Source organism: Thunnus albacares, chromosome 4 (assembly GCF_914725855.1).
Source record: "Thunnus albacares chromosome 4, fThuAlb1.1, whole genome shotgun sequence".
Lineage (NCBI taxonomy): Eukaryota > Metazoa > Chordata > Actinopteri > Scombriformes > Scombridae > Thunnus > Thunnus albacares.
This window is the reverse complement of record NC_058109.1, coordinates 20,594,448-20,621,032: the sequence shown is the minus strand read 5'-3', so window position 1 is coordinate 20,621,032 and position 26,585 is coordinate 20,594,448. Positions and strand designations below refer to the sequence as shown.

At 39.3% G+C, this 26,585-nt stretch overlaps 2 protein-coding genes and 1 long non-coding RNA gene across 3 annotated transcripts in view; 2 read left to right on the top strand and 1 right to left on the bottom strand.

The window, feature by feature from the left end:
* The window catches only part of tex264a (testis expressed 264, ER-phagy receptor a), a 79,724-nt gene extending 74,843 nt beyond the window's left edge, over positions 1–4,881 (top strand). The window contains exon 4 of the mRNA XM_044348003.1: positions 3,473–4,881. Within this exon, the coding sequence (XP_044203938.1) occupies positions 3,473–3,843 (371 nt within the window). The 3' untranslated portion in view covers positions 3,844–4,881. The remainder of the gene's footprint in view (positions 1–3,472) is intronic.
* Positions 4,882–7,444: 2,563 nt separating this feature from the next.
* Positions 7,445–26,585, top strand: part of grm2a (glutamate receptor, metabotropic 2a) — a 34,653-nt gene continuing 15,512 nt past the window's right edge. The window contains exons 1-2 of the mRNA XM_044348720.1: positions 7,445–7,759; positions 19,535–20,274. Coding sequence (XP_044204655.1) covers positions 19,747–20,274 — 528 coding nt within the window. The 5' untranslated portion in view covers positions 7,445–7,759; positions 19,535–19,746. The remainder of the gene's footprint in view (positions 7,760–19,534; positions 20,275–26,585) is intronic.
* Positions 17,288–19,501, bottom strand: LOC122980587. Its single transcript, XR_006403059.1, has 2 exons — positions 19,419–19,501; positions 17,288–17,507 (listed from the first exon to the last, which is right to left on the bottom strand). It is a non-coding gene; the product is annotated as an uncharacterized LOC122980587 (long non-coding RNA).

Here is a 26,585-nt window from a genome sequence, read left to right as displayed (position 1 = left end):
CACAGCTACCTATCACAACGAAAAATTACCCAAAGAGGTTGTTGTTTAAGGTCAGAATACTAGTCTTACCCAGATCTTATTTACGTTCACATCAAAATTTATTTGCATGGTGACATTTAGTTGGGTACAGTAGTAACTATTATCAGGTGAAATAAAAACTATTGCTCTGTCTATTGTTTACAATTCCTCCAAGAGAAATGCAGTCAAAATTGGGCACTACATTATTTAAAACACTTTGAACATTGTGCAGGAGAGGTTGGAAGCCAAAACTGACTTATGTAGATACCTGCACTATTTAAATATCAATAATCATACTTAAAGAAAAAGAAAAAAATGAAGATAAAAACAATGATTGCATAAACATCAAAGTTTCAAGTCTAAGCAGTAATACAAAATTGAAAGAAATGTACAATTTATATAGAAGTTTATGTTTGCAAGTTGTGATGCATTACAATGAAATCCATGAAGCGTTATAAATCTTTGCTAATTAGAGTCCTTTTCAGATGTTTTTTGAATAATAATTATGTAGATGTTGAATGTATGGTGATGGAAGTATATTGTTCCAAAGAGATGGTCCTCTGTATTTCAATGTATATTAATTAAGGGAAGTCCAACAATACGGGAGATGAAAGTCCTACGAGGGTCTTATGGAATATGAGTGAATGTCTGAGGAAGACTTAAAAAAATTCTGGAAAGCGCCAGGCAAGTCATGAGTTAAGTGTACATATTTATACATGAATACACAAGTCTGGAAAAGAAGTTTGTATTTTCTGAGGAGAGGAGCAGATGAGTTGCATCTTTTTGCAAAGCTAATCATTCTCAAAATTTTTTGGATTAGGAAAATCTTATTGAGATAAGTGGGACAAACTGTATTACAATACATAATATAAGGATAAATGAAGCTGTCATAAAAAATAAAATACAGGAATGATTAATCAATGAACAAACTCTTCATAGTCTTTTTACGGACAAGTTCAATATGGTGTTTCCATGTCATCTTTTGTGTACTATGACTCCTAGGAATTTAATGTGAGTTATTTCAATGTTGTCTATGAATATTTTGGCTGAATATTGATTTTTTTGTTTTGGCTTTTTCTTTTATATACTTTTTATTTTTGTTACAAAATATCATAAAATTGATTTTTTTTATGTTAAGAGAGAGTTTGTTCATCTGAAACCATTTAATATTTAATGTGTTTATGTTTAATAATCTTATATTTAATAGAAATACAGACGGGTGACAAATTAAAGAAAAAACTGGTACAGGTCTGAATGCTTAACCCCTACAGTGAGGGGATCTGGTAGCTCTGTTATGCTGTGGGAAGCATTTTGCTGGCATGGTTTGGGTCCATTTGTTCCCTTAGAGGGAAGGGTCACTGCAAATCAATACAAAGTTGTTCTGAGTGATCATCAGGGGCATTGCTAGGCCTATTTAGGGGGGCTTTAGCTCATGTTTAATTCTTGAATATACTAGTTTCTCAAGAACTTTAGAAAAACGGGGTAAAGCCAATATTGGATGATAGTAAATATGCTGTAATTGCCTGATTTGAACAGCTGTATGTATGACTTAAGCTACTTCAAGGTCACTTGGTACAACAGCTGTTTTTAGGGATAAAGTTCAAACATTGGTGAGTGGCTCAACAATAGTGAAAACTACTCTCTTTACAAGACTAGATCTTCTTTCATCATGGCCTGCAGAGGAGTCTCTCATTTCCAGTATAATGTACTTTACTTCTTCAGAGGTCGAGGGTCAAACATACTTATGCAAGGATACTGCTCCTTGATATTCACAGAGGGATTAATCTGTATTTTAAATAGTTTTTGTCAAGGAAGAAACAATATTTACAAAAAAAGAAAAATTATTGAAACCATTTGAAACCAGGATTAGTGAAATTTCTTACACCATGGGATAATTGAGATGGAATAGGTATGGAGGCCTTTTTCTTGTTCAACATTTCATTGATGAGGTTCCTGTGTTTTTTATATCATTACGGCATTGTAGAAATGTTTTTAATTTTTTTTTTCTTTTGTAGTTTGCAGTCATTTTGTGAAATGATTCTTATATACTTATATATATTTTAAATAAAATTCACTATTAAATTGAGCAGGGCTTACAATACATTTTTTTTATATAATAGAAGATCTTTGTAGAACTGGAGTGATCCACGGCTTAGAGTTTTCAGACTTACATTTTTTGTTAATTTGAATAAGTGGAAAGCATTTGTCAAAAATAGAAGTAAATATATTCATGAATGTGAGATAAGCCAATTCAGCATCATGATGATTGAGCAGCTCCTCCCATGAAACCTCCTCCATCAAGACGAGTCCTCATTTCTCAGAGTGAACTTATGACGTTTCATGCTCACATCAGGTTTTTCTTGTGGACTAGTTTTGATTAAAAAAAAATTGAAATATGGGAAAATGATCAGAAATGTCAATTAACAATAATCGAGAGTTGATTATACACTCAAAATCATTTGTAAATATATTGTCAATCAGAGTTGCAGATGTATTTGTCATCTTACAATAGTCTGTTTGTAGATGAGAAGGTAAAGGTAAGATGCATAAAAATATTCAGGAACGCAGTTGATAAATTAGACTCGAGTCTCCAAGAAGAATGCATGCCTTTTGCTTGTTACTCATCAATTCCACAGTAGAAGACAGAACATCATTAAAGATACCAACATCAGTATCGGGTGGGCGATAAATGCAACCAATTATAACACTTTTCCCACTAAAAGTACCAGAACTTGGAATTTCTATGAAAAGTGATTCAACCTCAATTTTATCTAAACTAATGGCGAGCTCTTTCCTCTCAATAAACTGAACATTGCTGTCGACAAAGATTGAAACTCTTCCACCCTTTTTGTTTTTTCTACAGGAATGCACAGCATTATATTGAAGTACTGAGTTGAAAGATATATACTATCATTGAGCTATTTTTCTGATAGAGCAAGCACTGAAAATGTCTGATTTAAAGTAGACAGATATCGGGTTGGATGGTCATAATTTTTTGGTTAACGGAGTATGTCTAGGTGGAGAGTTGAAAAAATATTTCTTTGGCCTTGATCTGGTAAACTACTGAAGAATTTATTAATCTCCTCTTCACTGTTATAATTTCACAGACCTGGGGTTCTTCTTAAGTTGAGAAAGTTTATATCCGGATCAAAGCAGTCATAGTACATCATATCCTTGTTGTCATTGTGGATTAAAGGCCGAATCTTCTAATGAACTAGAATTTGCATCACACATGATAGCTTCACAACAATACCAGTGATAATATATTCTCCAGAGATCTAACTACATAAGAACTTTAACACATTAACTCTTAACAAATCAGCATACAGACACCTTTGGTTCACTCTAATTGAGTTTTCCTCGTCTGTAATCATTTTAATTTGTTAGACTGGTGTTGTACAAACCTCACTCACACAGCCTTTTTCATTTGTGTCTTCTTCCCGTGTTGCTGCAGGTGCAGACTCCCACAGTGATGTGAGCTCAGTGAGCGGCGGCGTGCCCTGGGACAGCAGAGAGACATCCCTGGCTGCTTCCACAGCCGCCTCCCTGGCCTCTTCCCTTCCTCTGAGGGACGTAATGGATGCAAACGAAGACATTAAGCACAGGGACCACAGCGACAGAGGCTCGAATGAGTCTATGGGCAGCGGCTCGTCCTTTGAAGAGCTTGACATGGATCAGGAGGAGCAGGAGCAGGCGGAGGGAGGAGAGAGGGAGGAGAAGGAAGATGGAGAAGAGGAGGAGGTCCCTGAGGGTGAAGATGGAGCGAGAGAAGCTGTTGAACTGGTGGCTGAGAAGAAGGAGCCCTCGGGGGGTGGAGAGGAGTAGGGAGGATGCTGAGGAGATAAGGGATGTAGCCATGTAACACTGGCATACTAGAGAGTCTCTCTTTATTGCTGTTGCTGGTTATCTGTCATGTAATCTTGTTGGTGGATGTTAAGATGTTCATGCCATGACCAACATGCCATATTTCTGCGCCTTCTAGTTCTCTTTTTAAAGCCTGTACTTTTTGTTATACTGTAATCTCACTTTTGAAAAATAAATCCTGATCCTATATTTAAACTACATCAGGATAGAACAACCGAAGAGCCTATAGGGTAAAGTCTTTTTCAGTAAACCTAATTTTCTCTGCACATGGTGTGCCGCAAATGAGAGTCAAGATTTGTTTAATGCCCTATTTCATTTCAAACTGTAATCTTGTTTGACTCACCACCATTCCTGTTCAGATTACACATCTGTTTAAGATTAACATCAAATAAGAGACAGTGACACCAGCAACCCTGGATACAGGATATTTTGGCCCATGTGTGACAGTTGATATTGTACCTCACTTTCACTGTGTTTGTGTACATTTCCTGACTTTGATGTCTTGATATAGAGTAATAATCGGGTGAAAATGTGCAGAAGCTAATGCTATAGAAATTTTGATGGACCTAAGTTGTTGTCTTATTAATTTTCCCAATATGAAGGATATCTATTAAACAAGGGGAATTCTGAAATCCAAGCAGAGAAAAAAAACTGTATCAACGCCATTGAAGACTTAGTGAAGTAACATCACCCTAGCCTCCCAGTCACCATGACTAGGATTTATGATGCAATTCAAAGATGTTAACTTTCCCCCCCTTGGACACTGTACAGAACATTTTATTGTAAATCTTTGCTCAGATAATTGCTTTAGTTTTTAACACAATGTTCTCTTTCTATTGTTGTGTTTATCATGTTGTAGCCAGAGTTCACTCACTTCCAGAGACTAGTCGTGACATGTTTGTAGGTTGAAATCGTTTGTGCTGTGAGAGATTTGGAAATAATGTACAGCACATTGCCATGGTTGTCTTTCCATCTGTAATAAAGTTTTTAAAATGAAAAGTTCAGTTGACAGGAATCAGTTGTTGCACTAAGAATATGAAATATTCATTATCCTATAAGGATGTCTGTTGACAACAACCTCAATTTGAAGTTTTATCACACAGTGACACATTATTACTGCTCTACTCTGAGGACTGTTTTCATCTTTTTTTTTATTGTCTGTTTCCCATCAGAAACTGAGAGACGTAACACAGTGTGGGTGGCAGTGGGACACATTGTTGTCCAGATGTTATTGATGAGGCTGTAAGCACCTAGTAACTTATTAAGCTCTTTCTTAATACCAGCTTTCATGATTTCACATTGTAATGATTGCCAGTGCCACCGCTTCTTTTCGAAACATATAGACAAGTAATTAAAAAAAACTGGATAAAAGAAAGAAGAAAACATTTGGGGAAGAGCCAATAATGGCAAAATGTATTTTTTCAATGCGAGTTGAGCAAATTAAACACAGCTTTGTTAAGCATGGGTGCTCTTGGGGTAGAAAATTACCCCTGGCATGCTGAAAATGTTTAGTCAATGTGCACAGAATAATACAAATGGGAAGCATAAACACTTGTAAGAATATTATCACAAAATGTTATTCTATTCAAGTTCTGTCACCTCGGCAAGAGCTGCATTGATCTGGTCAGCGTTTGATTGAGCGGTATGGCATTTGTGTCGCAATATCTTTAATCAGCTCTGTGTACAGAGAGGAGGAAGAATGGGTTCCAGCAGACTATTGATATTTGAAGGACATGTGTGTTCTTTAACCAGTGGTTCTTAATGAGCATCATGACCTATACATATAAATGTTTTCTTCCCAATTTAACACCATAGTAGGCATGGTAACACACCTGACACCAAATTCTACAAACTGCTGATACCGCAGATTTCTTCTTTTGGTGCAGCGTTTGGCTTGAATGAAGACCTGACAGATGACAAATTAAAGGAAAAACCTGAATAAATGAGTGGAGAAACATAATGTTAGCCAATGCTTCTATACAGGCCATCACTGAAAAGTTTGTATGCAAACTGTGTCCATCATAAACTATGACCGAATCAGTCAACCCAGTTGAACACCTATAGGAGACTTTGTACCAACATGTTAGACAGCATGCTCTCCGCCACCATCATCAAAACATCAAATGATGGAATATCTTTTGAAAAAATCCTCTCCATCCCTCCAGTAGTTTCAGAAAAGTTTGGAAAATCTATTACAAGTAGCATTGAACCTCTTCTTGCAGCTTGTGGTGGAGACACATTTGTCTTCCATCTGTACATTGTTCTGCTTTTGCATGTTACAATATAATACAATGCAATATAAATGCAATATAGAAAATAACATCATATCCTATGTTGTCCATCTAAAAACAATTCACCAGAACATTTACCAGCATATTGTATCTCCCTAGTTGTTCATTCATGGGAGAAATGACAGCCATCAAGCTTTAAAATATTTCTCCTGGCAGTTTGTGGGCAACGTTTTGTTTTCTGATTAGACAATGAGATTGGTAGCTTCTGTCTACAGAGGTGTGATCAGTCTGCAGGGACAGATGCCCTCACCACATGTCTGTTGCACTTGCACTTTTAAATCCTGGCACACCAACCTTTGTCCAAAGGCAAAAATGAAAATCAGTCTGGAAGAAACTGCGATGACACACTGGGTCAACAACTGATTTAATTAATTGTGAAACCCACTGGGGTGTCATGCAGCTTTGAGGGCGCGGAGATTATTGCCTTCCCGTGATATTAATTATTAATCTCATTACATTGCACGTGGAGGAAGAGAGGGCGATGTCTCCACATACAAATTTAGATGCCGACCGTTGCGTGTCTGAAGCTGCTTTTGGCAGGAGAGAGGAGAGGGTCGCAACACATCTCCTCTCAAAGCGCATGTCCCCTGCGCGCATCAGTGCCATCTGGGACTGACCTCACACTCTCGCGCGCGCCGTGTCACAACTTGTTTGCGGATCTCAGATAAAATTTAGACCACTGACGATAAGGAGTCTCCAAAGAATCGTTATTTTAATATACCCCCCTCCTGACCGCTTGAACAAATAGGGGGCGACTCTCAAAGCTTCTCCTCATTGCTATTCACATGCAACCCAACAGCTTTCAAAGCAGCTGAAAGAAATCATTTAGTCGTTTCTATAAAGGCTGTAAATTACATAAAGCTCATTTGACACACAGTTGCGATGAGGCAGACTATCTCCAGGACTGTTCTTGCGTTGAGTAACTGCGCCTTTGTTTACGGTTCAAGTGTCCAAACCTTCTGAGAGTTCAGGCTCTTCCACGTTGGTGCGCTTATCTGCAGCAAGCGCGTTTGTCAGCTGATATTTCTCAAAAATATTTTTGCCACTTAGTTAAGATTTTTTAGGTAGAACTACTCGAGTAACAGGTAGAATTTAAAGTTAGTGTCTTATCAGATTTCTTGCACGCTAAAGCAGATCATCTAGTCCTATAGGAGACTCATAAACCCCCTTTTTTTCTAGATTGGTCTTTTATTATGTTTCTCTTCCACATTTGATGCTCAAAAGAGTGAAACATCTTTTTTTTTTCATGTGGATAATGAAGTGGGCGTCAGTTTTGTAGTATCCTCTGTGTGTTTAGGGCTGTTGACTTTTGCACGGCTGACAGCAGGAGTCCAGCGGCTCGGTGTGTGTGTTTGGGGGCTTTTTTCAGCACCACGGACAGCTCCTGGCGCGCCGCTCAGCTGCACGCGGCTCAAACTTCAGGCAGCGACGCTCATCTCCTTCATTCATTCATCCAGCTCCACTGTAGTTCACAGCGACGCTGGTTTTTAGGCTTAAAAACTCACACTGGTGCAAAAGGATATGCGTTGGGTTAACACAGTCCATTCATCTCACGGCAGCGCTGGAAACTGAGGAACCCTGCACAGGTAAGAGATGCTGTGTACGTGTGATTTTTTTTAAATGTCTTTTGTGCGTTGAATGCCTGAAGGTGCATTTTTTTGTGAACTTCTACGATCTGTTTTGCATGGACGCTAAACTAATGTCAATTCACTCAGGTGTGAATTTGTTGGTGAATTGCTCCCTTTAAAAAAAACATCTTAATTGCTTATATCCTAATGATTGTTGTCATATTTGTGACGTTTAAAATAGAACATACCTATTTTAAAGTAGTGGAGAAATTTATAAGTGCGTAATTTTCTGGTTATAGTGTTATATTTGTATTATATTGTCAATGATGGGCACCTTTTTGCATCCTTTTTATTTACCGCTGGCTACATGTCTACTTGCTGCACAACCTTCCACATGTGCACGGCTGCTGAGAAACTACTAAACAGGCGCTGCAGCACACAACAACCGCCATATCTCCTCATCTAGCTCATTTGGAGGAAGCACTTTGTCTGATAAAAAGTGCGAAACATTGTCGAGGAGGTCGATTAAAAAGTCAAAAACTTGAGAATTAGTTAGTGTGCCACAGGGTGTTGGAGGGAAGAGGATGATCTCAACAAAGACGGTTCATTTTTTTCGTTTGGTTTCTATTTTCGGTAGGAGTTTCCTACCTTATCATACCCCAAAATGCTCAGAAAATGCATAGTTGTCTATCATTATTGTGCTTTTCCTCTTGAATTAAAATGAACATTTTAATAATCTGAATAGCTACAAAGACATCAGTGCAGATTAACATCATATTGTTGTAAATGAACATGAGAACATGGGGACACTGTATGCTGGGATCTACTGTGATGGACTCTGTGTATTTCTCCCATTATCATATAATCAGGAGTTTAAAATACATTTTTAAACACATGAAGAATATGAATGAATGCCCCAAGGCACAAATATTTAGAGTCAGCATGGTTAATAGTGGACAAAGTCATTAATGGGAGCAAAATGTACTGTGGATGCTTCTTTCAGTCCCAGGGGCATCTATGCTGCATGTTCAGCATATAAAAGACAACACTCAGAATGCAGAGTAATCAGTTCAGTAAACACACAGACTTAAATAGAAGCTACATTTTATCATAAACTGTTCAACTGATCATTGTTGTGTCAGACACTGAATTTCTTACATAAAAGAATAAGGCATATTCATAAATCCTCCTCAAAGAATCTGGAATGATGGCGAGCTCAGCACTCACAGCTGAAGATGTTGATTACTGTAAATTATTCAGCTCCTGGCTGACTGAAGAAGACCATGCTCCACTGCCATCATCTGAATCCCGAAACAAAAAAGGAACAGGGGGGTGGGGAGCGGTGAGGCTGTCTGCCCTGTGGTGCCTGCACAGCACGGTGCTATGCATGCAGTCTGTTTCACCTGTTACTTTTGACTTGATGCTGAGGGGACTGGAGGATGTTGAACTCTAATTACCTTGGGTGTGCCGGACAGCCAGAGCCAGAGTTTTGGAACAAACAATGCAATAAGACCTCCTAATCTGTAAGAGAAACCATGCAGTAAAGCCTCTTTCTCAGATATATTCAGTTGCAAACCCAAGTTCCTGATCTCTCTCTAGTCCAGCTGCCTCCATTATTACAACTGTTTCTTTAAATAGCTGCTGCTGATAACAGTAATCTACACACAGGCTGTGCATTACTCATATGTTAACATTAGTACTAATGTGTGGATGTTTTAACACATTTGAACATCTAACAGAGCATAACTAAACTTTGTGCAGCCTGGTTGCTGCATCATGGCTTTATGTTAAGAGACATCTGCCTTGTTGTCTCATCGTCACTCAGACCTCTTACAATACACTCACGTTGTATCAGCTCCCAGCTATTGGTGATTAAACTCCTGGATGATGATGGATCATCAGCTTCTCCCTATGGTCACGGACTCACTTAGACACACACATGCACTCACTCACACATGCAGGTGAAGTACTGTACACCGCTTGGATGTCTGCCAGTATATAAAGCCTGGTCTATACTGTACACCTGATGCCCATAACATTTGTTAAATGAAATATTTAATGTCCCTCCGTACTATTGTAAATGTGGGTATTTAAATGCTGATTTGTATTCTGTGAGTCGATAATACATCTGCACCAGATTTAATTGTGAGCATCTTCTGTGCAAGGCGAAGGTTAAGTGACCCTGAAATAACTGAAAACAGCCCTGGCCCTAATTTGAGATGCAGTTTCAGACAGAATGAGTGCAAATGTTTTCAAATGTGCATGTTTTAGGGAGGTAATTACATTTTCTGGTTCTGTTAGAATGACTATAAATTGAATTTCAGCTCAAAGTAAGCCTCCCATTCACTGACGATGCAATCTTGATAAAATCCTGGTTAAATAACACATCAAACTGAGAAAAGTTGCCGTACCTTCGATATATTTCTACTCATGTAGAAAGATTTAAGCATGGACTTACTCAAGTGAAGGTGTAGAGAAGCGAACAATTAATTAATGAGGTGTGCATGACTCTCAGATTTAAATTAACTGCTGCACTGAATGGAAGTGACTCACTCTTGCTTGTTTGTGCATGTGTGAGAAGTTCCAAGGTGAGTATCCGGTCAGCCACATCAATAAGTTCAATTGGGAGTAATAATGAGCTTCCTTCTACTTGCAGTTGTTACTGAAATAAATAAATAATTAATCAGTCATGATAAAGGGACTCATATACGCAGCTCAAAAAGAGTTAATAAAGATTACAGGACATGTTTCACAGCTGTGGATTAACCATACAAGTTGTTAGCAGCTCAATCAGTGATTTTCCCCACTTGTATTGTTTCATTTTAAGATTTTTTGGGACCCATATTTCACAAGAAAGAAGCAAATAATATAGAAATGAATGAAAAAAACAAACTTAAAATAACATAACTTATGAATAGGGTATAAGAATGTTTTATTCCAATCTTGGCAATCATCCTGTATCCCAAATGTTTCATTTCTTGACCCCTTTTTGTCTCGATCCCCAGGTTGGGAGCATTAAAATATTAAACCTCAAGCTCCTCATTTTTATCCACATTCTGTGTTCATTGCTGTGGGGGTTTTGCTCTGCATTTCCCAGATAAGAAGAAGTTTAAGTCACTGTTTGGTCTCATGATTATGTTATTTTGGGAAATGTAAAACGGATCATGTGTTGGAGAAAATGTAAATCTTTGAATAACTAGCATCGGTTGTTAATGGGAAGAAAAAAAAAAGACACATCATAGATAAATAATGTAAAATATCCCCCCTTTGAATCAGCATTATGATTTATAGAACTCTTTATTATAAAAGAGGAAACTTGTTACTGTAGGATCAACTTTGCATGTTTATCAGCAGCTCCAACCTCTAATTAAACCTCTGCTGTGATGACCAGCAAAAATCTGTTTTCTCAATAAGCTTCATGAGCAATGAGGTCTTATGTGAACACATGATTGGACAGTTGGAACAGTTTTGGTTATTTCTCTTGATTTCTGTATTTGTTTTTGCTCTTCTTGCTGATTTGAAGTGGGCGGGGCTGTGATGTCACTTCCATGCATCAGTCAGGATTTTGCAATATTTGAATCAAAATGTAATGGCAGTTGTGGGGTCATTTATATATGTTGCCAGGCCACTGTTAATCAAATTGACTGATACTAATAATAATTATATATTGTTATAGAGAAATACTTTGGACTTGAAACTAAGTTTTCAGGGGCTTTAAAGAATATAAATAAGTGCTTTTTTGCTTATGAGAGTCTCTCAATCAAGTCAACAGAAATATTGAAGTACAAATTCCCAAATTTATTTGAGTAAGTGAATAGTGGCGTAAAAATGATAAAATGTCAGAGGAAAAAAAACAGAGAAGGAAACACAGTGACCCTCTGAAATAAAAATGAAAATACCATTGTGTAATCTTGCATGGTCGTGTTATAAACCTCAAAAATATCACAATTCAGTGTGAATGCAATAAAACTTTGATATTGCAAAGCGGAGGCAAGAACAAAATTAAGAAAAATAGAAGCAGCTACTTAAAAACATTTCTGACTGCTTTGCAATATTGTTTTTTAATTATATAAAAGTTGCTGTTTAAAAACAGAGAAAAACTAAATGCTAGACCTCATCTCGTCACATTCAAGATAATGTCACTTAAAATCCCTCACAAGAGCCCGAGAACAGCACTTCTAATGATTTCCTTCCAAAAATGATGTTGCTTTAAGCCAGTTTCTTTTAACAGTGTGGTGGTGTGATGATGAATAATGCAAAGATACAATAAAAAACCTCATGCAGCCCTCTGAAACAAAAGCACCATACATCCATCACCGTGTTCAGACCAATCGTAGGCCTGGCAGTAATGATCTCTGAGAGACAAAGAGAGAGGATGAATGTTTGATGAGGGAGGCAGAATGGGGCTCCTGGGAGGTGAAGGGACCGGTGAACACATGCAAGGGATTTCCCCTTTACAGGTGGAGAGAGAGGAGGAGATGGATGAGGGGGAGGTGCAGTACAGTTGGCAAGCTGTTTGTAAAAGTGAAGAATATAAGCACACGTATGGGTGGATTGTACTTTTATTGTGAGTAGGAACTGAATATGAGGTTCGTTTTCCATTTACTGACTGTCTCAACTCAATGTGGGCACAGTTGTGTGACAGTAAACCTTTACAGTGATGCACTGAGCCACTGCATTGATTTATGTCTTTTTAATGACAGTCTGCTTAAGTCTGTTAAAAACACCCTCAAATCGCCATATCACTTAAATTTCAATGCTCTCCTCTCTCCTTGATTGCTAATTGTATGAATAGCTTTATCAGAAAAGGTCAGTGGTTTTATTTTTGGGGGGCAGTTACTCAATTTGTTGATGTAACTTCAGTGGGTATCATTGACTCAGTCAATCTTCCTCCTAACATTAATTGAACTGGCTTCAGTTGCCTCTAAGTGATTCTAAAAGATAATCCATGTAAGATTGTTGGTAAATATCTTATTAGCCATCACTTGTGTTCTACAGATGAGATAGCAGCCATCTGTCTTTTGAGATCTAACAGTCTGACAATTAAATTGGCTTACTATGAAATTAGATGAAAACCTTCAGCACCTCACTGCTGTAAGTAGCCACAGGCCTATTTACTACAGTTGGAGTGAGTCATTATGAGTAACTCCACAGAGGTTCGGTGTGAAAAACCTGTAAATGGTTTGATAATAGATGAAAATGCATTCTATGTTCAGAAAAAAACAACCTCTAAAATGTTGGCAAAAGCTGATTGGATGGTGAATGTAAGATGACAAACATAGAGAATCTCAAATAACCTCAGAGAAGCTGCAATGGTCAGACTAGAGAAACTACCACCTACACTACTACTACTACTACCACTACTACTACTACTACTACTACTACTACTACTACTACTACCAGTTGTCCACATTAGCCTAAGTGGAAATCAACTCAACATCAGGTCACAAAATAAATAAATAAATAAACAAAATAAAACACTGTCTTGTGAGTCATGTGTAAGTTGAATCCAAGAGCGTTTTTTCTTTGCACTCCCATGTATTTAGATGTAACTATTCTACAACTAGTGGATGCAGACGTGTCATGTAAATCACCATGGGGGACAGAGGGTCATGCCCACCTCAATATATGAAACATATTCAGTGTAAAACCAACTCCAAAATGCACTGGATGTGTAGTATTCACAGAAAACCTCCTGTGCCTCATTTGTGTTCATGTCAACCAGTAGCAATGAACAGCAGCTGTGAGCGCGGTGCCAAAGCTTTGGGTCCATCCTGTAGGTCCTTTGGGCTGCCACTGCCTCAGCCCAGAATGTTTTGAGCCGAGCCCCACATATTTCTGCTCCTCAAAACTGGTAATTTTAATGTAACAGAGTGGAACTTAATGTGGAGCAACATAGGGAGGGGGAGAAATATGGTGCTGCACATAACCAGACGCATACAGGCCATGGATGTATTACAGGCAGTCAAGTTATTTTTACAGTGAACGGAGCGGTTTCCAGTGTTTCAGGCTTTCCTCCACATTTCAGTACAGAGACTGGTCCATAATGAAAACTGTGCTGAGAGCACAAAAGCATCAGTTTGTGTGTCTTTAGTTAGCAGAGGTGCACATACACAGAGCTTTCCAAAAATCACAACTCAAATTTCATGTATTTTGCTTCTTCTACTTCTCTAGTATTTCGTATAATCTACTGAAATGTCTGTCAAATTATAGTTTTTAATGTGACTCAGGCAGGTCTGAAAGATTAATGCTAGATTAATGTCTACAACAATAATGTTGTTCAGGTGTGACTGAATGTATCTGGGATTTCACAGAAATATCAGTACTGAGCTCCATCAGAGCTGTCAGGACATTTTTATTTTAAGTGGCTAAAAGTTCAAGATTAGCCTACCACCATACCCACTTGGTCCCCCCCTAGTGTGGATGAATTGGTCAGTTGATCGACAGAAAATTAACAGTTTTAAAGTTGAATCATGCTCCTGCAAAGATACATGTGAACATCTCTGCAAACCTATGCAGAGAAAAGTATTATGAGTAACTGTAACTGATGGGTTGATACAACTCCTGTTGGAAGCCCAGCTTGAAACAGAGAAGAAAACAACCTAAAGCTTACACAAGTTGTACTGTACAAATATGACAGAAATGGGCACGCACATATCTCCAACCAAAGTGTTCACAATCATCTATACATACAGCCAGAGAAACATGTTTCAGCCATAAGTGCAAAAAATCCAAACATTCACTGCTTCCAGCTTCTCAGATGTAAAGGTACCCTGCTTTTCTCTATTTCATATAATGAGAATTATCACCAGATAGGTCACAACACTGTTCACATGTCCTAGTTTGACAAAAGTGTAGGTGATATAACAAATATCTTGAAAAGGTGAAGCTGGAGCTATTCTAAACATTTATTCTTGTCAACAAATTCCATGAAAGAACCAATGCCAACAATGTATTAGTCAGTCTCCCAATACTTTCTTCTCTACCATGTCTGTGGCTCTCAACTTCGGTTGCTACTGAAGATATAAATCTTTAAAAACTGATTCTGAACTGAGTCAAACAAAAAAAAAATTCTTTAAACGCTTAAACACTGTGGATTTTAGCAAATGTTAATATAAATGTAAATGCAGTAATAAATGTGGATAGTACATTAGTACATATTAGTGCACTAGTGAGTATATCCAGTAGCAGAACTGTTGGTGTATGTGGAATTGCCTCAACATAAACTACAGTGCTCATATTCATGGAAATGAAGGAACATGTCTGCCAGTGCAACGGTGTGGCTCATTGATGTTTTTAATAGTTTCTCAACAACAATAGAGCTCTATGACACAGAGGAATAAGACGTATCATACTTTAGTTACACCAATACTTAATAGTTAATTCATTGTTGAATTTGTCTTCTCATGAGCTTTGTTGACAATCAGGAAAATACAGAATATTGTCAGCCTTATTCTTTAAGAAGAATCAAGAAATTGAATGAAATATCAAATATTCAGTAATTTCATTTGTCACAGGTGCTTCCAGGATTTAAACTTAATACCTTCTTTGTGCTTGGTAATGTGTATGTGTATGTGTGAGTGCTCTTGAGCCTTCTTTCATTAGCAGAACATCTTCAGTCTTCCCCCACCCAGGACCATCCTCTTTGTCAGCTGGAAATGTGATTTTAGGAAAGCCTGACTCCCATTACCTTAGCTTCCTCTTACACAGCCTCAGAGTCATTCCACTGGGAATCTCCAACCTGCTCCTCCAGGCTCAGGGCTGCATATACAGTAGATGACCTCCACTCCTCAACACTTGCTATTGCCTGGGGGGATATTACCATATTAATGCTGCATTCCACTCCTGGGGCAAATGAGTGTCATAAAAAAAAAGTCAGCTTGGATAGCATCTTTCTCAGACCCCACCCCTCTTCCCTCTTTTGCTGCTGCCAACACTGCCATCCACTCCTCGTTTTTGTTTTTTTTCCGCTCTCTCGCATCTGCTATCTTTTTCTGTATTTTTTTTGCCCCCCTCCCACCCATCCACTCCTCCCATTCCTTCGCACAGTCTGGTTTGAAGTGTGTAAGAGGCTGGCAGGCTTTATGCTCTTGAATTAAAAAGGCAATCTGGTGAAGAGGGAAACAGAGATGGCTGCATAGGCGGAGAGAGGAAAAAATGAGAGGCATGGTTTTTCTTTGAAGATAACGTGTAGACAGAATCCTGGGTGGGATATTACATCTAAAGTGTAAATATTGCTCTTAGCATCTGTCATTTATACATACACACAATATTTTGGAATTATATTACACTGATCTAGTGTATGAGTTACGAACAAAGTGATACTCATCAGCAACCTATTGTTATGTCAAGAATCTTCCGGGGTTTCAATAACCCACAGACATAAAATATGTACATTTTAATGCTTCTGAAGTGTGTGCTTATAACCACTCTTGTGCCTGCTGGACAAAGGAATAGTTTTAGGATTCTTTTTAGGATTTTGTAACCTTTGGATAGAACTACGCTAACTCTTCACCCCTGTTTCCAGTCTTTATGCTAAGCTATGCTAAGCAGCTTCTGGCAGAAGCCTCATAATTAGTGTATAAACATTACATTGGCACCAATCTTCTCATCTAACCCTTGGCAAGAAAGTGAATTAAAGTATTCCTTTAAGCTTGATTTTCAATTGAAGTGTCTAAAAGTATGGATAAACATTGCACATATGTCTAAAAGGCTTTAGTAGCATTCTTCATAAAATTGTAGCATGAAAGGAAATGTGGAGGGTACCAACGTTTACTGCTCGTGACTCTACAATGACAACTTGTCTAAAAGTAGGTTTACTAGAAGGAATGTGCATACTATCATAATAGGCTGGGTACTGGAGTCAAGTGAACAAAGACAGTGAGAGATAAAGAGAGTCCACTGGTGAGACGGAGGCCTCCTGTGGGAATGCACGACCGGGGAGGAGACTGACAATGTGTCAGCCAGAAATCCTTTTGTCACCATTCTCTCTTGAGGCTGTGTGCTTAAGTGCTTTACCAGTGTTATTGCCGACATTTTTTTTAACTGCAGTATTCTATTCAAAATAAACACATTTAGTCAATCTACAGCGCTGACTTGTAGTTTCGTTCGCCATTTGGGCATTTATGTTTCACACACTGCAGAGCTACAGTACAGCTGAAATACATTCCCCAAACATTAAAATGTTCTTGTTGTACACAATCGAATTTGCAGTTGCCTTTGCGTGCGAGGGAAGTAGTACAGACTCGGGCCATATGTGCAGACTGTTGCAACTGACTTTCACTTGTTGACGAGCTGCAGAGGGAGCAAAAGGAAAGTCTGACATCCACATGCTTATTTTGTGCAGACGAATAAGGACCTTTTAAGTTTCACTGACGGTTCATCAAATATAATGCAACATGTCACATCTTATTTCTTATTAAAACACTGCAGTGTTTTCTCCAGAAGCGTCTCTAAGGCAGTAATTCTTTATCAAACAACTGCTGGACAACGAAGAATACTGATGGATCAAAGATGAGACATAAAAGCAATATCTAAACACATTAGTGGTTTGAAAGAGAGGTTTATTTCATTCACTTGTTGTTTTATTTGAGATGCCTCAATGTTTAAAAGGCAGAACATGAAAAGCTCTGACAGAAGTCTGGGCAGTGTGGTCAGTTCACAGTGCAGGCTTCCCAGTTCTCCCACAGGACCAAGCAGCATGCATGGTCAGACTGGCCCACTTGTCCTGGTCTGTCTTCCACTTCCTCTTCACCCTCTCCACCTACTGGCAAGTTTCCATGGAAACAACAGGGAGAGAGAGAGAGATAGGGAGAAAGAGAGAGGGGGGGGGATAGCGAGAGGAAGACAGAGAGAAACAGAGAAAAAACCCCAAAGAATGTGGTTTGCAGTCTGACTCCTGTTGAGAGCTTTATGTTGTTTTAATAGGTAAATCAGTATTTTGAAACGGAAAAGAAAGAAATATGAGTATTAATATCCCCCTGCTTGATTTTCATAATCTTGCTTCAATACAGTTAATTACTACTTGTCAGCCTACTTGAGTTGTTGAGACAATGGACGTGAGACAGATCATTCTGGCTCAATAATTTACTCCGATAAACTTCTCCCACACTCAACACTCTGCTTAATTAACCCTCTGGGATTTGAGGGGACTGAAACCAGCACTGAACAATAACCCTGTGTCTCTTCTGTTGCCAGTCCATATGTGAACTGGATCAGCTTAAACTCCTCACATAGAAGTGTCATAGTAAATCTAGATGTGCACAGTACTGATGCCAGATTCACGACAAATTTTAGTCACCTGAGTATCCTATTTTTGTTTTGTTCTACTGATCTTTAATGTTACCATTTCAGGCTAAGGACTTACTGTGTTAAAAGTAAACACATCTCCATCAAGTTCAGTTCAGGATGTTAATAATGAGTGAGTTTTATTGGTACCGGTAAGCAGATTTTGTTACGTTTGGACAGAACCTGGCTAGCTGTTCCCCTGTGTTAGTGTTTAGGTTAAGATAACAGCTGTAGCTTTGAGCAGTATCAATCTTTCCATTTAACTCTCAACAAGAAAGCAAATAAGCATATTTTCCAAAATATTGAGCTATTCCTTTAACAAACTGCTAGTACTGCAAAATAGACCCACTGCTCCCCAAAGTATAATCTGCTGTCAACTGTATTTTTCAGAAACTTTGTAGCATAGATGTTGCACTCATTTTTTCTCTCTTCTAGGAATCAATTTTGTAGTTGACCCTACCCTCAGACCTCGCAGATCAATTGTATATAATTTTTAGTTTAAATGAACACATACAATGCTTTTATAATTCACAAACAGAGCTTAACACCAAAATTGAAATTGCAGCGTTTTTAAAACCGAAACCTGAAATGCCCTGTTTGTCTCAGTATGAGTCACATTTATCTTGCTAACATTTTTTTGGAGTCACTTTGTATTGGGAATAAATAATGTACCACATTACAGACTGCTGAACAAATGAATGAGTTTATGTTCTATAGCTCTTGATAAAATCAAATGAATTCAATTTGTTGGCAAAAAATGAATTTTTATGCTTGAAATAGATTTCAATACTTTATCTCCTTAACTTGCGTGTGGGTTTCGTCTTTTTGTGTATAAACTGTGTGAGTGGTTAATGTGATTTTACAAAACACTCCTTGGGGACATGATTTGTTATCTCTGTAGACTTTCTGTGTACAGAGGCATGTGCATATGTGACTATATAAGAGGATGTACAATCATCTGCCTTAGAAGGGAAATAACTTGAGGTCAGACAATGAAAACAGAGGAGTTTCAAAATATAAAACCTAGATGCTCTAAATGAATCCTCTCACAATGAGGGGTTGACGGTGTGCTGCTTGAAAACATGAGAAAACCATTTGGAGGATGTTTGTGTTTCTCTCAGTGAACTCTGCTCTAATGTTTAACTCTGTCTTCCAGAATGTACACAGTATACCTATTGTAATTTTCCCTCTAATAGCAAAAATAATGCTTATTGGTCAGCATCATGTGCCCTCTAATCATTTCTGTAAAACAAATAAAATAAATGTCTTGTCAAGGCAGACTCTTGTTGATGAATTTACTCCTACTGAACAAATGAAAGGTCTTTATTTTTCTGTCTTTCTTACCACATCCATCATCAATAAGCATCAAAGGATACAAATAGTTACTCACTTGTTCAGATGATTGTGAAGAGTCAGTCCCCTACAGATATGGTGTGTGTGAGACAAAGGGATCCTTGTACTGCAGGTCAAAGGCTGTGAATGAATTTCTCTCTGTTTGATCTGCAGGCTGTAATCTACGAAAACTCTGAAGAAGAGACAGACGAGGAGGATGGCACTGATGCTGTAAATGGCCTCTGTCAGAATAAAAACACTGGTGCTTTGAGATCTGGTGCTGCTGCGCCTCACTGTTCTTTTCTTCAGTGCCGCCGTCATCAAAAGCTGACCAAGAGCTGACCAGAAATCACAGGCAGAACGGTGACCTTGTTTTGCCCAGGGATATGTCATTGGGGAGATCCCCTGTGTTGGGGGTGCACCCTGTGCCCCGACCCCTCTGGCTGTCCCACCTCAGCCTGCTGTGCGTATGTGTGTCTCTCTTTGTCCAGGCTCCCCAGGGTTTGCCTGTGGTAGGTTATAACACTGACTCCAAGAGGGAGATCACACTGGACGGAGATTTGATGATTGGTGGCCTGTTCCCTGTGCACCAGAAAGGTGAGGGGGCAGAGGACTGTGGGAAGATCAATGCTCAGAGAGGGATCCAGAGACTGGAGGCCATGCTGCTGGCTCTAGATGAAATCAACAAGGATGAGCGCATCCTGCCTGGGATCAGACTGGGAGCTCATATTTTGGATACATGCTCGAAGGACACCTACGCTCTAGAGCAATCTCTGGAGTTTGTCCGGGCCTCCCTCACCAAAGTGGATGACAGTGAGTACACATGCCCTGATGGCTCCTACGCCATCCATGACGACGTCCCTCTGGCCATCTCTGGAGTAATAGGGGGCTCCTACAGTGATGTCTCCATTCAGGTAAGAACTCATGAAAATACATTGACTGGTGGGAGAGTTTACACATTGTACCTGTAATAGAATAATTAATTTTCAATTTGCTATTGAAGTTCACCTTTGTTTTATGCCGTGAAATGAGTTGGTCAAAAACTAAATTAAATTTGGCACAGAGTGCAATTACAAAGGCTGTATTTACATACCAGCAGTTACTGTGGGCTTCAGAGAGAGACAGAGAGAGGAGGAAGTACAAGCATGAGAATGTGATGGATGGTCATATAACTGTCCATTTAGACTTAAGTACCATGTGCAATTACCCCTTGCGAGATGTTAACACAGGGACTTAATGAGTATCGGTTCCGCAAGGAGGATCTGTTTACCTGTACGCCCCTATGCTTGGCTGATCTAATTTAGAAGATCTCTTTCTCCTCCCCGGTAATTCACACTTCAGCAGAGGCCCTGTCAGAGGCAGACACGCTACAGATGTTGTGCTCAGGACGGGCTGACAGGATGACTAGTGATGGCATGATTACTCTCAGCAGCGGTGCTCCTTTCGGCTCAGTCAAGCTGAAGCGATGAAAGCTCTGCTAATTGGGTCTCCAAATCTTCAGCTGTAATATGGCTGCCACATCAATGTAATTTCAAGTCGTTGTGTAAAGAGATAGTATGTCACATGGGCCCCGAGATTTGCAAATATCCACAAATATGCATGCCATAGAGCATTAACTTAAACTCATCAACCTGGCTTAGTCAGGCATAGGACCATGTCTGCTGTCTCAGCTGAAGAGTACAGTTCACCTCATTCGAGACACGCAGCCTCATGTTCCAGATATCTGCTTGTCTGAAGAGAGAAATGTATTCTGCCCATCCAAAAATAATAATTGGCCTCAGATCACGGATAAGACATAGATACTGTAGGAACCACTGGCAGTAGAAGCTGCTGTTGGCTGCTTGGAAACTTTGGTACAATGGACTAATGGTGGCATCCTTCCACACTTTTCAGTCATGATTTGTAGACAACAGTGGCCAGCAGTAGACATGTCAGCACTGATAGGCTATGCAGTGAATCACAGGGAAGAGCTATTTAAGTGATCTACTATTATCATAATGAGTAAATGCTAGTATTAAAAATATACTGGGTTTAATTTTTCCCTAATCATATTAGAACTCTGCAAACATCGCAGTTTTCTGTACTTCCAAAACAAATGTAATTGTCTCCTTGCTGACAAAACACAAGGCCAAACATACAGTACAATACAGCACAGTGATACATTATACAGGTAGAAAGCTCATGGGAAATGATGTAAGAGCTGGATTCAGAGCACCTATAAAGGGATTCCTAGTGAAAAGGACAGTTTGGAAACAAAGGATTTGATAAACGAGCTGTAATTTTAGTGAAACCCTGCATCTGGGGCTCCTCAGAGAGTGCCCTTGTCTTGTGGTAATTTATGGATGTACTATTACAAGCCTGAGGTCTGAGGTCTGCCCTAGCTTCTCACTGAATCTTCCTCATCTGCAGGAGTGCACCACAGGACACAGTTTGCTTTCTCACCTTGCATAATCCACTATATTGTAATGCAGTTCAGTTATGAGGTGTACAAGCTCTTGCTCTTTCTGAGCATCTAATCATGGTAGACAGCTACGCTGTGGTTCACAGACTGAAGAGCTGTACATTTGCTCATACCTTAATTTCTCCAACTAATTTAATCACTGTGATGTTTTAAAGGTTTGCTATATGAAATGTGCCCTTGAAAACAAGAGGAGGTGCATCTGTTTACACATGCTACTGTCCGTTCTGTCAGGGACAATGTTATTACACAAAGATTTGCATTTGGGGCATGTGAACATGTGGCATTTCTCTGCTGGTGCTGGTTGTTCCTCTGCAGATAGCATCTCCTCATAATGTTGCTGTCCTTTGTACATGCCTGATTTGTGCATAATCTATGACCAGTCAGACCTTTGAGTGAACCAGCCTTGCTGTGTCAAAGGCTACCATGCCTGCCCCTCTGTGTGAATGGCAGGCACTTAAGTCAGATGTGTGCATTTCACCCCAAAGGCAAGACAGTTACAGGACAACTAACAGTATTTGTTCAAAGACCCTTATCGCCATGGCGACATGGTGGAACATGGCGAACTGACAGGTGGTGAGAACGCTGAGTGCTGTCTAAATCTGTCACAATGAAGGAGCGTGTTGCTGTGCTGCTGGTGTTGTGGTGTGACAATCGCAGATATGGGGGTGGGTCTGGCTGCAAGCCTAGCCATGCTGGCGTTACATAGGCACAGATTGAGTTAAGTGTGGAGGCGAAGTTCTATGACGCTATCGGCTAGGCTAGGTCCTGTCTTCCCCATCTGTGGTTGCAGCCGGGCTGTCTGGTTGTTTGGCAGAGGTGTGCCTGTGCACAGAGGATGTAGAAGGATCAAATGAGAGATCATGTTTCACAGAAACACCGAGACAGTGACAGGCAGATATGATCATGGAAGCAAAGAGATGGAGTGAGTCACATGGCATCATATGGCATCAAACCATTTGACAATCTAAGCCTGTATCTTAAACTGTCACAGGGAAGTCTGTGATGCCATCTGGACAGTTTGATTGAATCTACTATTTATGTGATTCAAGTCTTTAGCCTTGAACATCTTCCCCGTGGTCTATCTGAAGAGCATGTTATCTGCGCAAGGTGAGTAATGACCTTGTGATGACATGTTCAGTACATTCAGCATCTTTATTCATGTGTGAAGAGCTGGGAGGCCGACAAGATGCATGTTTATCTGCAAAATATTCAGAGGGATTGTTGCACACAAACACTGACAGCAAAAAAATGCCTTAAACATTAAGGATATCCAAGACGCTGTCAGTATGTATCCAGTATATGCATTTGTCTGTGTGTAGTTGCTTTATAGAGGAACATTAGCTTTATTACTCTTCATTGTCCTTAAGGCGTCGGTTAATCAGAGATGTATCATACTCTACAATTACAGTCCAGGAACATCTTGCCTCAGGGTTGGCTTCTGATTAATAGATGGAAGGAACTCCACTTTTGTTACCCCACAGCAGTCTGTGCTGCTAAATATGAGCCACTGGTAAGACAGCATCCCCCAGGCAAAACATCATCATCACCAGGGTGCATTAGAAGACAACACCTCTGGAATGTCAAATACTCAAATGCTCACTAAAGAACTATTCTCTGGTGTGAAACACAGATAGAGGTAATTTCTCGAACCAATCTGAAAACAATGAAAAATAACCTACTGTGATCTTTCAGAAAAATGCCAAAAATTGCTATCTGGAAGCAAAAAGCAAAAACCTTTTCCTTTTGCCAGGGTATTTGGACGAAAGCTCTTATTGTGTAATGGCACCTTTGTGAATTAATTGGAATATTTTATCACACTTTCTGGGATGTGGTAATTTTTACCGATGAATGAGACAGGAGAAGACACACTCACTCAAGAATTCGTGCCGGAATTTAAAGATATAGATCCTGATGTGAACGCACTGCTTGACATTTGCAGACTAAACTGTGTGAGCAGAATAATAAGGTAAATTTATGAGCTTTCAGTGAGCTCAAGAATCTCATTTCTATCATCCGCAAACAACCCTATTTATAGAATTGTCTTCATCTGCAGGTAGACGGTGCCAATCTCTGGAGCATACATGAGTCATACAAAGGATTTAAACATGGATACACACATGACAGAATTCATGCCAGAAAGAACAATAATGATGAAACGTATCAGTAAAGCCATGCAGTGAAAATGCATTATTCATGGGTAAAAGTAAAGAACGTGCTCCCGAAATCGTAAATAATTCACATGTGATTGGATTATTCAGTGGCTTGGCAGAACCCACTATTTGTGCAGTTGCAATACATATCATGTCCTCCGTATAAAGTCAGTGAATGTTTTGCCATATCAGATATGAATGACGGGGATGGTGTAAAGTTGGCTGAACCTCAGTTTGTGGTTTTCATGGATTTTTAGTTGACCTAAAACTTAACAGGTTTCCTGGTGGATCGCACAGGGCACTTATGTGATATCGGTGTGACAGAACAGGACTCAAGATGATAATGCACATGAGTCAAAGAGGGAAAAAAATGAAATGAATGGAAGCAAGTACACATCAAAGCTGAGTTACTGACATTGTAAATGAATGACAGCCCAGTCATTCCTTAACATGTGGTGTAGTCTGAATGGCTGCATGACTCTGGGGGCTCAGCATAAAGGAGATTCATATTATCCAGCAGGATGAGAGGGCAAGACCTGATCAAAAAACATCCTTGCTCTAGGTATCCAACCTGTTTAAGCTGTTGCCAAGCAACTAAATCTTAAGAGATAAGCTAATGACTATTCTGCGCATTCTATACACTATGCATGCACTGTATGTGCGTGCATGTCCACTCCTCGTTTGTGTTTGTATGTGTGTTTTAGAGCGCTGCAGTGGGGCCGTATATGTGTGATACTGAGTGGAGCTAAGGACCTCTGTTCTGGGAATACAGTGTTATTGCTGTAGAAGCACACTGAGACAGTCTTCTGGGAAGAGCAGATGGGCTTTTCATGTAGAAAAAATCATGACATCTCTACAAAGTAGGCCTGATATTTCCTGGACTAGGACACTCTCTCAGTCTTTTATTTCTGTGTTCCTCTGTATCTCTAGCTCTGTTATTTGACTACTTCCCCGACTGTGTCTCTTCTCACATTCTTTCCTAGTTTGGACAGATATGGTTCTGAATTATTTTTTTTGAATACAGATTATGTAGACATTTTAGATGTGCATAAACTCTATAGTAGATGTAGAGAAGATGTGTTGCATTTCCAAAATATCAAAGGATGTTAAATATTATTTAAATTTTGATTAAATATACCAGTTACTGCTATAATTCCATCATTTGTAGGTGAGTCTCATCCACCAACATATTTCTGTACACTATAATGCTGCTGGCACTTTTCTTGGGATATACATATTAGGGTACTTTTAACAAGTTTTTATCATGTATAAAATGTATAAATAGCTTTTCGCTGTGTTATACAACTGTGTTTCGACATTTCACATGGGCAGTCTGAATTATTTTGGCTCATGGTGTTCGCTATTGCTTTGGGGCATCTGTATGGAAACCGTATACGACAGCTGAAAAGAACAATCCTGTTACTCAGTGTCTCGGTGTCAAATGCAGCTACCAGGTCCTGCATGCTCTTATTGCTTGGGAGGAAACCACTTTCACAGTAATCTGCTCAGTACCAGACCCTGCAGTGCTAAGCCACACTGGGCCACCTCTTAATTTTCTTAATTACATCAAGTGCTGTCTTACAGAGGATGATCCCTATAGCTGTGCATGAGCAAGCAACACTATGTCTTAAATCTCAGGCTATTAAGAAATAATGGTAGCTATTTAATATATTATTTCAGTTTAGTCTTACAAAAAAAAAGAATCTGATCTGTTTTATATGCTAGCAACAGTTCCTGCTTGGTGGAATGAGATTTTGGGAGTATTCAGAATCCCCCTGTGTGTAAACTCTAAGATTCATTTGTAACTCTCTTTCTCCTTCTGTCTAACTAGATAAATATAAAAGGACGAGAAAGGTTGACAATTTGGGCTTCCTTTTAGTACTGTAAACAAAAAACCCCACAGAAATTACAACAAAGAAGTTTTGATATTGAATGGCCTTGAAGCCAAAAGATTATAGGGCATGCTACATAACTGCAACAACCTTGGTATGACTCCAGTAGGGGAACTCTGTTTCATGCCATGCCCCTCTCTCTCCCCTGGATTCCTGTCAGCCTGTTCACTTTCAGCTGTTCAATAAAAGCATATATAGCTTTAAAAAAGTTCTGATATTTAAATCAGTATGGTGTTAATGAGATCAAACCCCTTTTTACAGAATTAAACACTTACTAGAAGTTACAGATTACTTTTGACCAGTGGGATGATTATGTTAACTATAGCATGCATGCCATATGAGCACCTGCTGTGGTAACTAATACACCTAACTAATATACTAACTTTGACTGCTAGCAAGGGAAAATAACTCACTTCCTCTTCAGTTCCTCAACACATCACCTTTACTTACTGTGCATCAGCAGAGACAATGATGGACATGCAGGTCTGTGAATGTTGGACCCGCTGCTGTGCACACATATTAAATTCTGTTGCAATCAACAAGATTTGCAAATCAGGAAACACACTGTCACAGCCCCCTGAAAACTTGCAGCTGTAGGCAGAAACACCCTTGAAGCACATACTGCTGGACAACTATGTTTGTAGATTAAAACTTGCCATAAAAGCCCTTGATGCATTGCACAACCCTTCCTGCTTTGGCACAGCATTTCTGGTGTCATATGG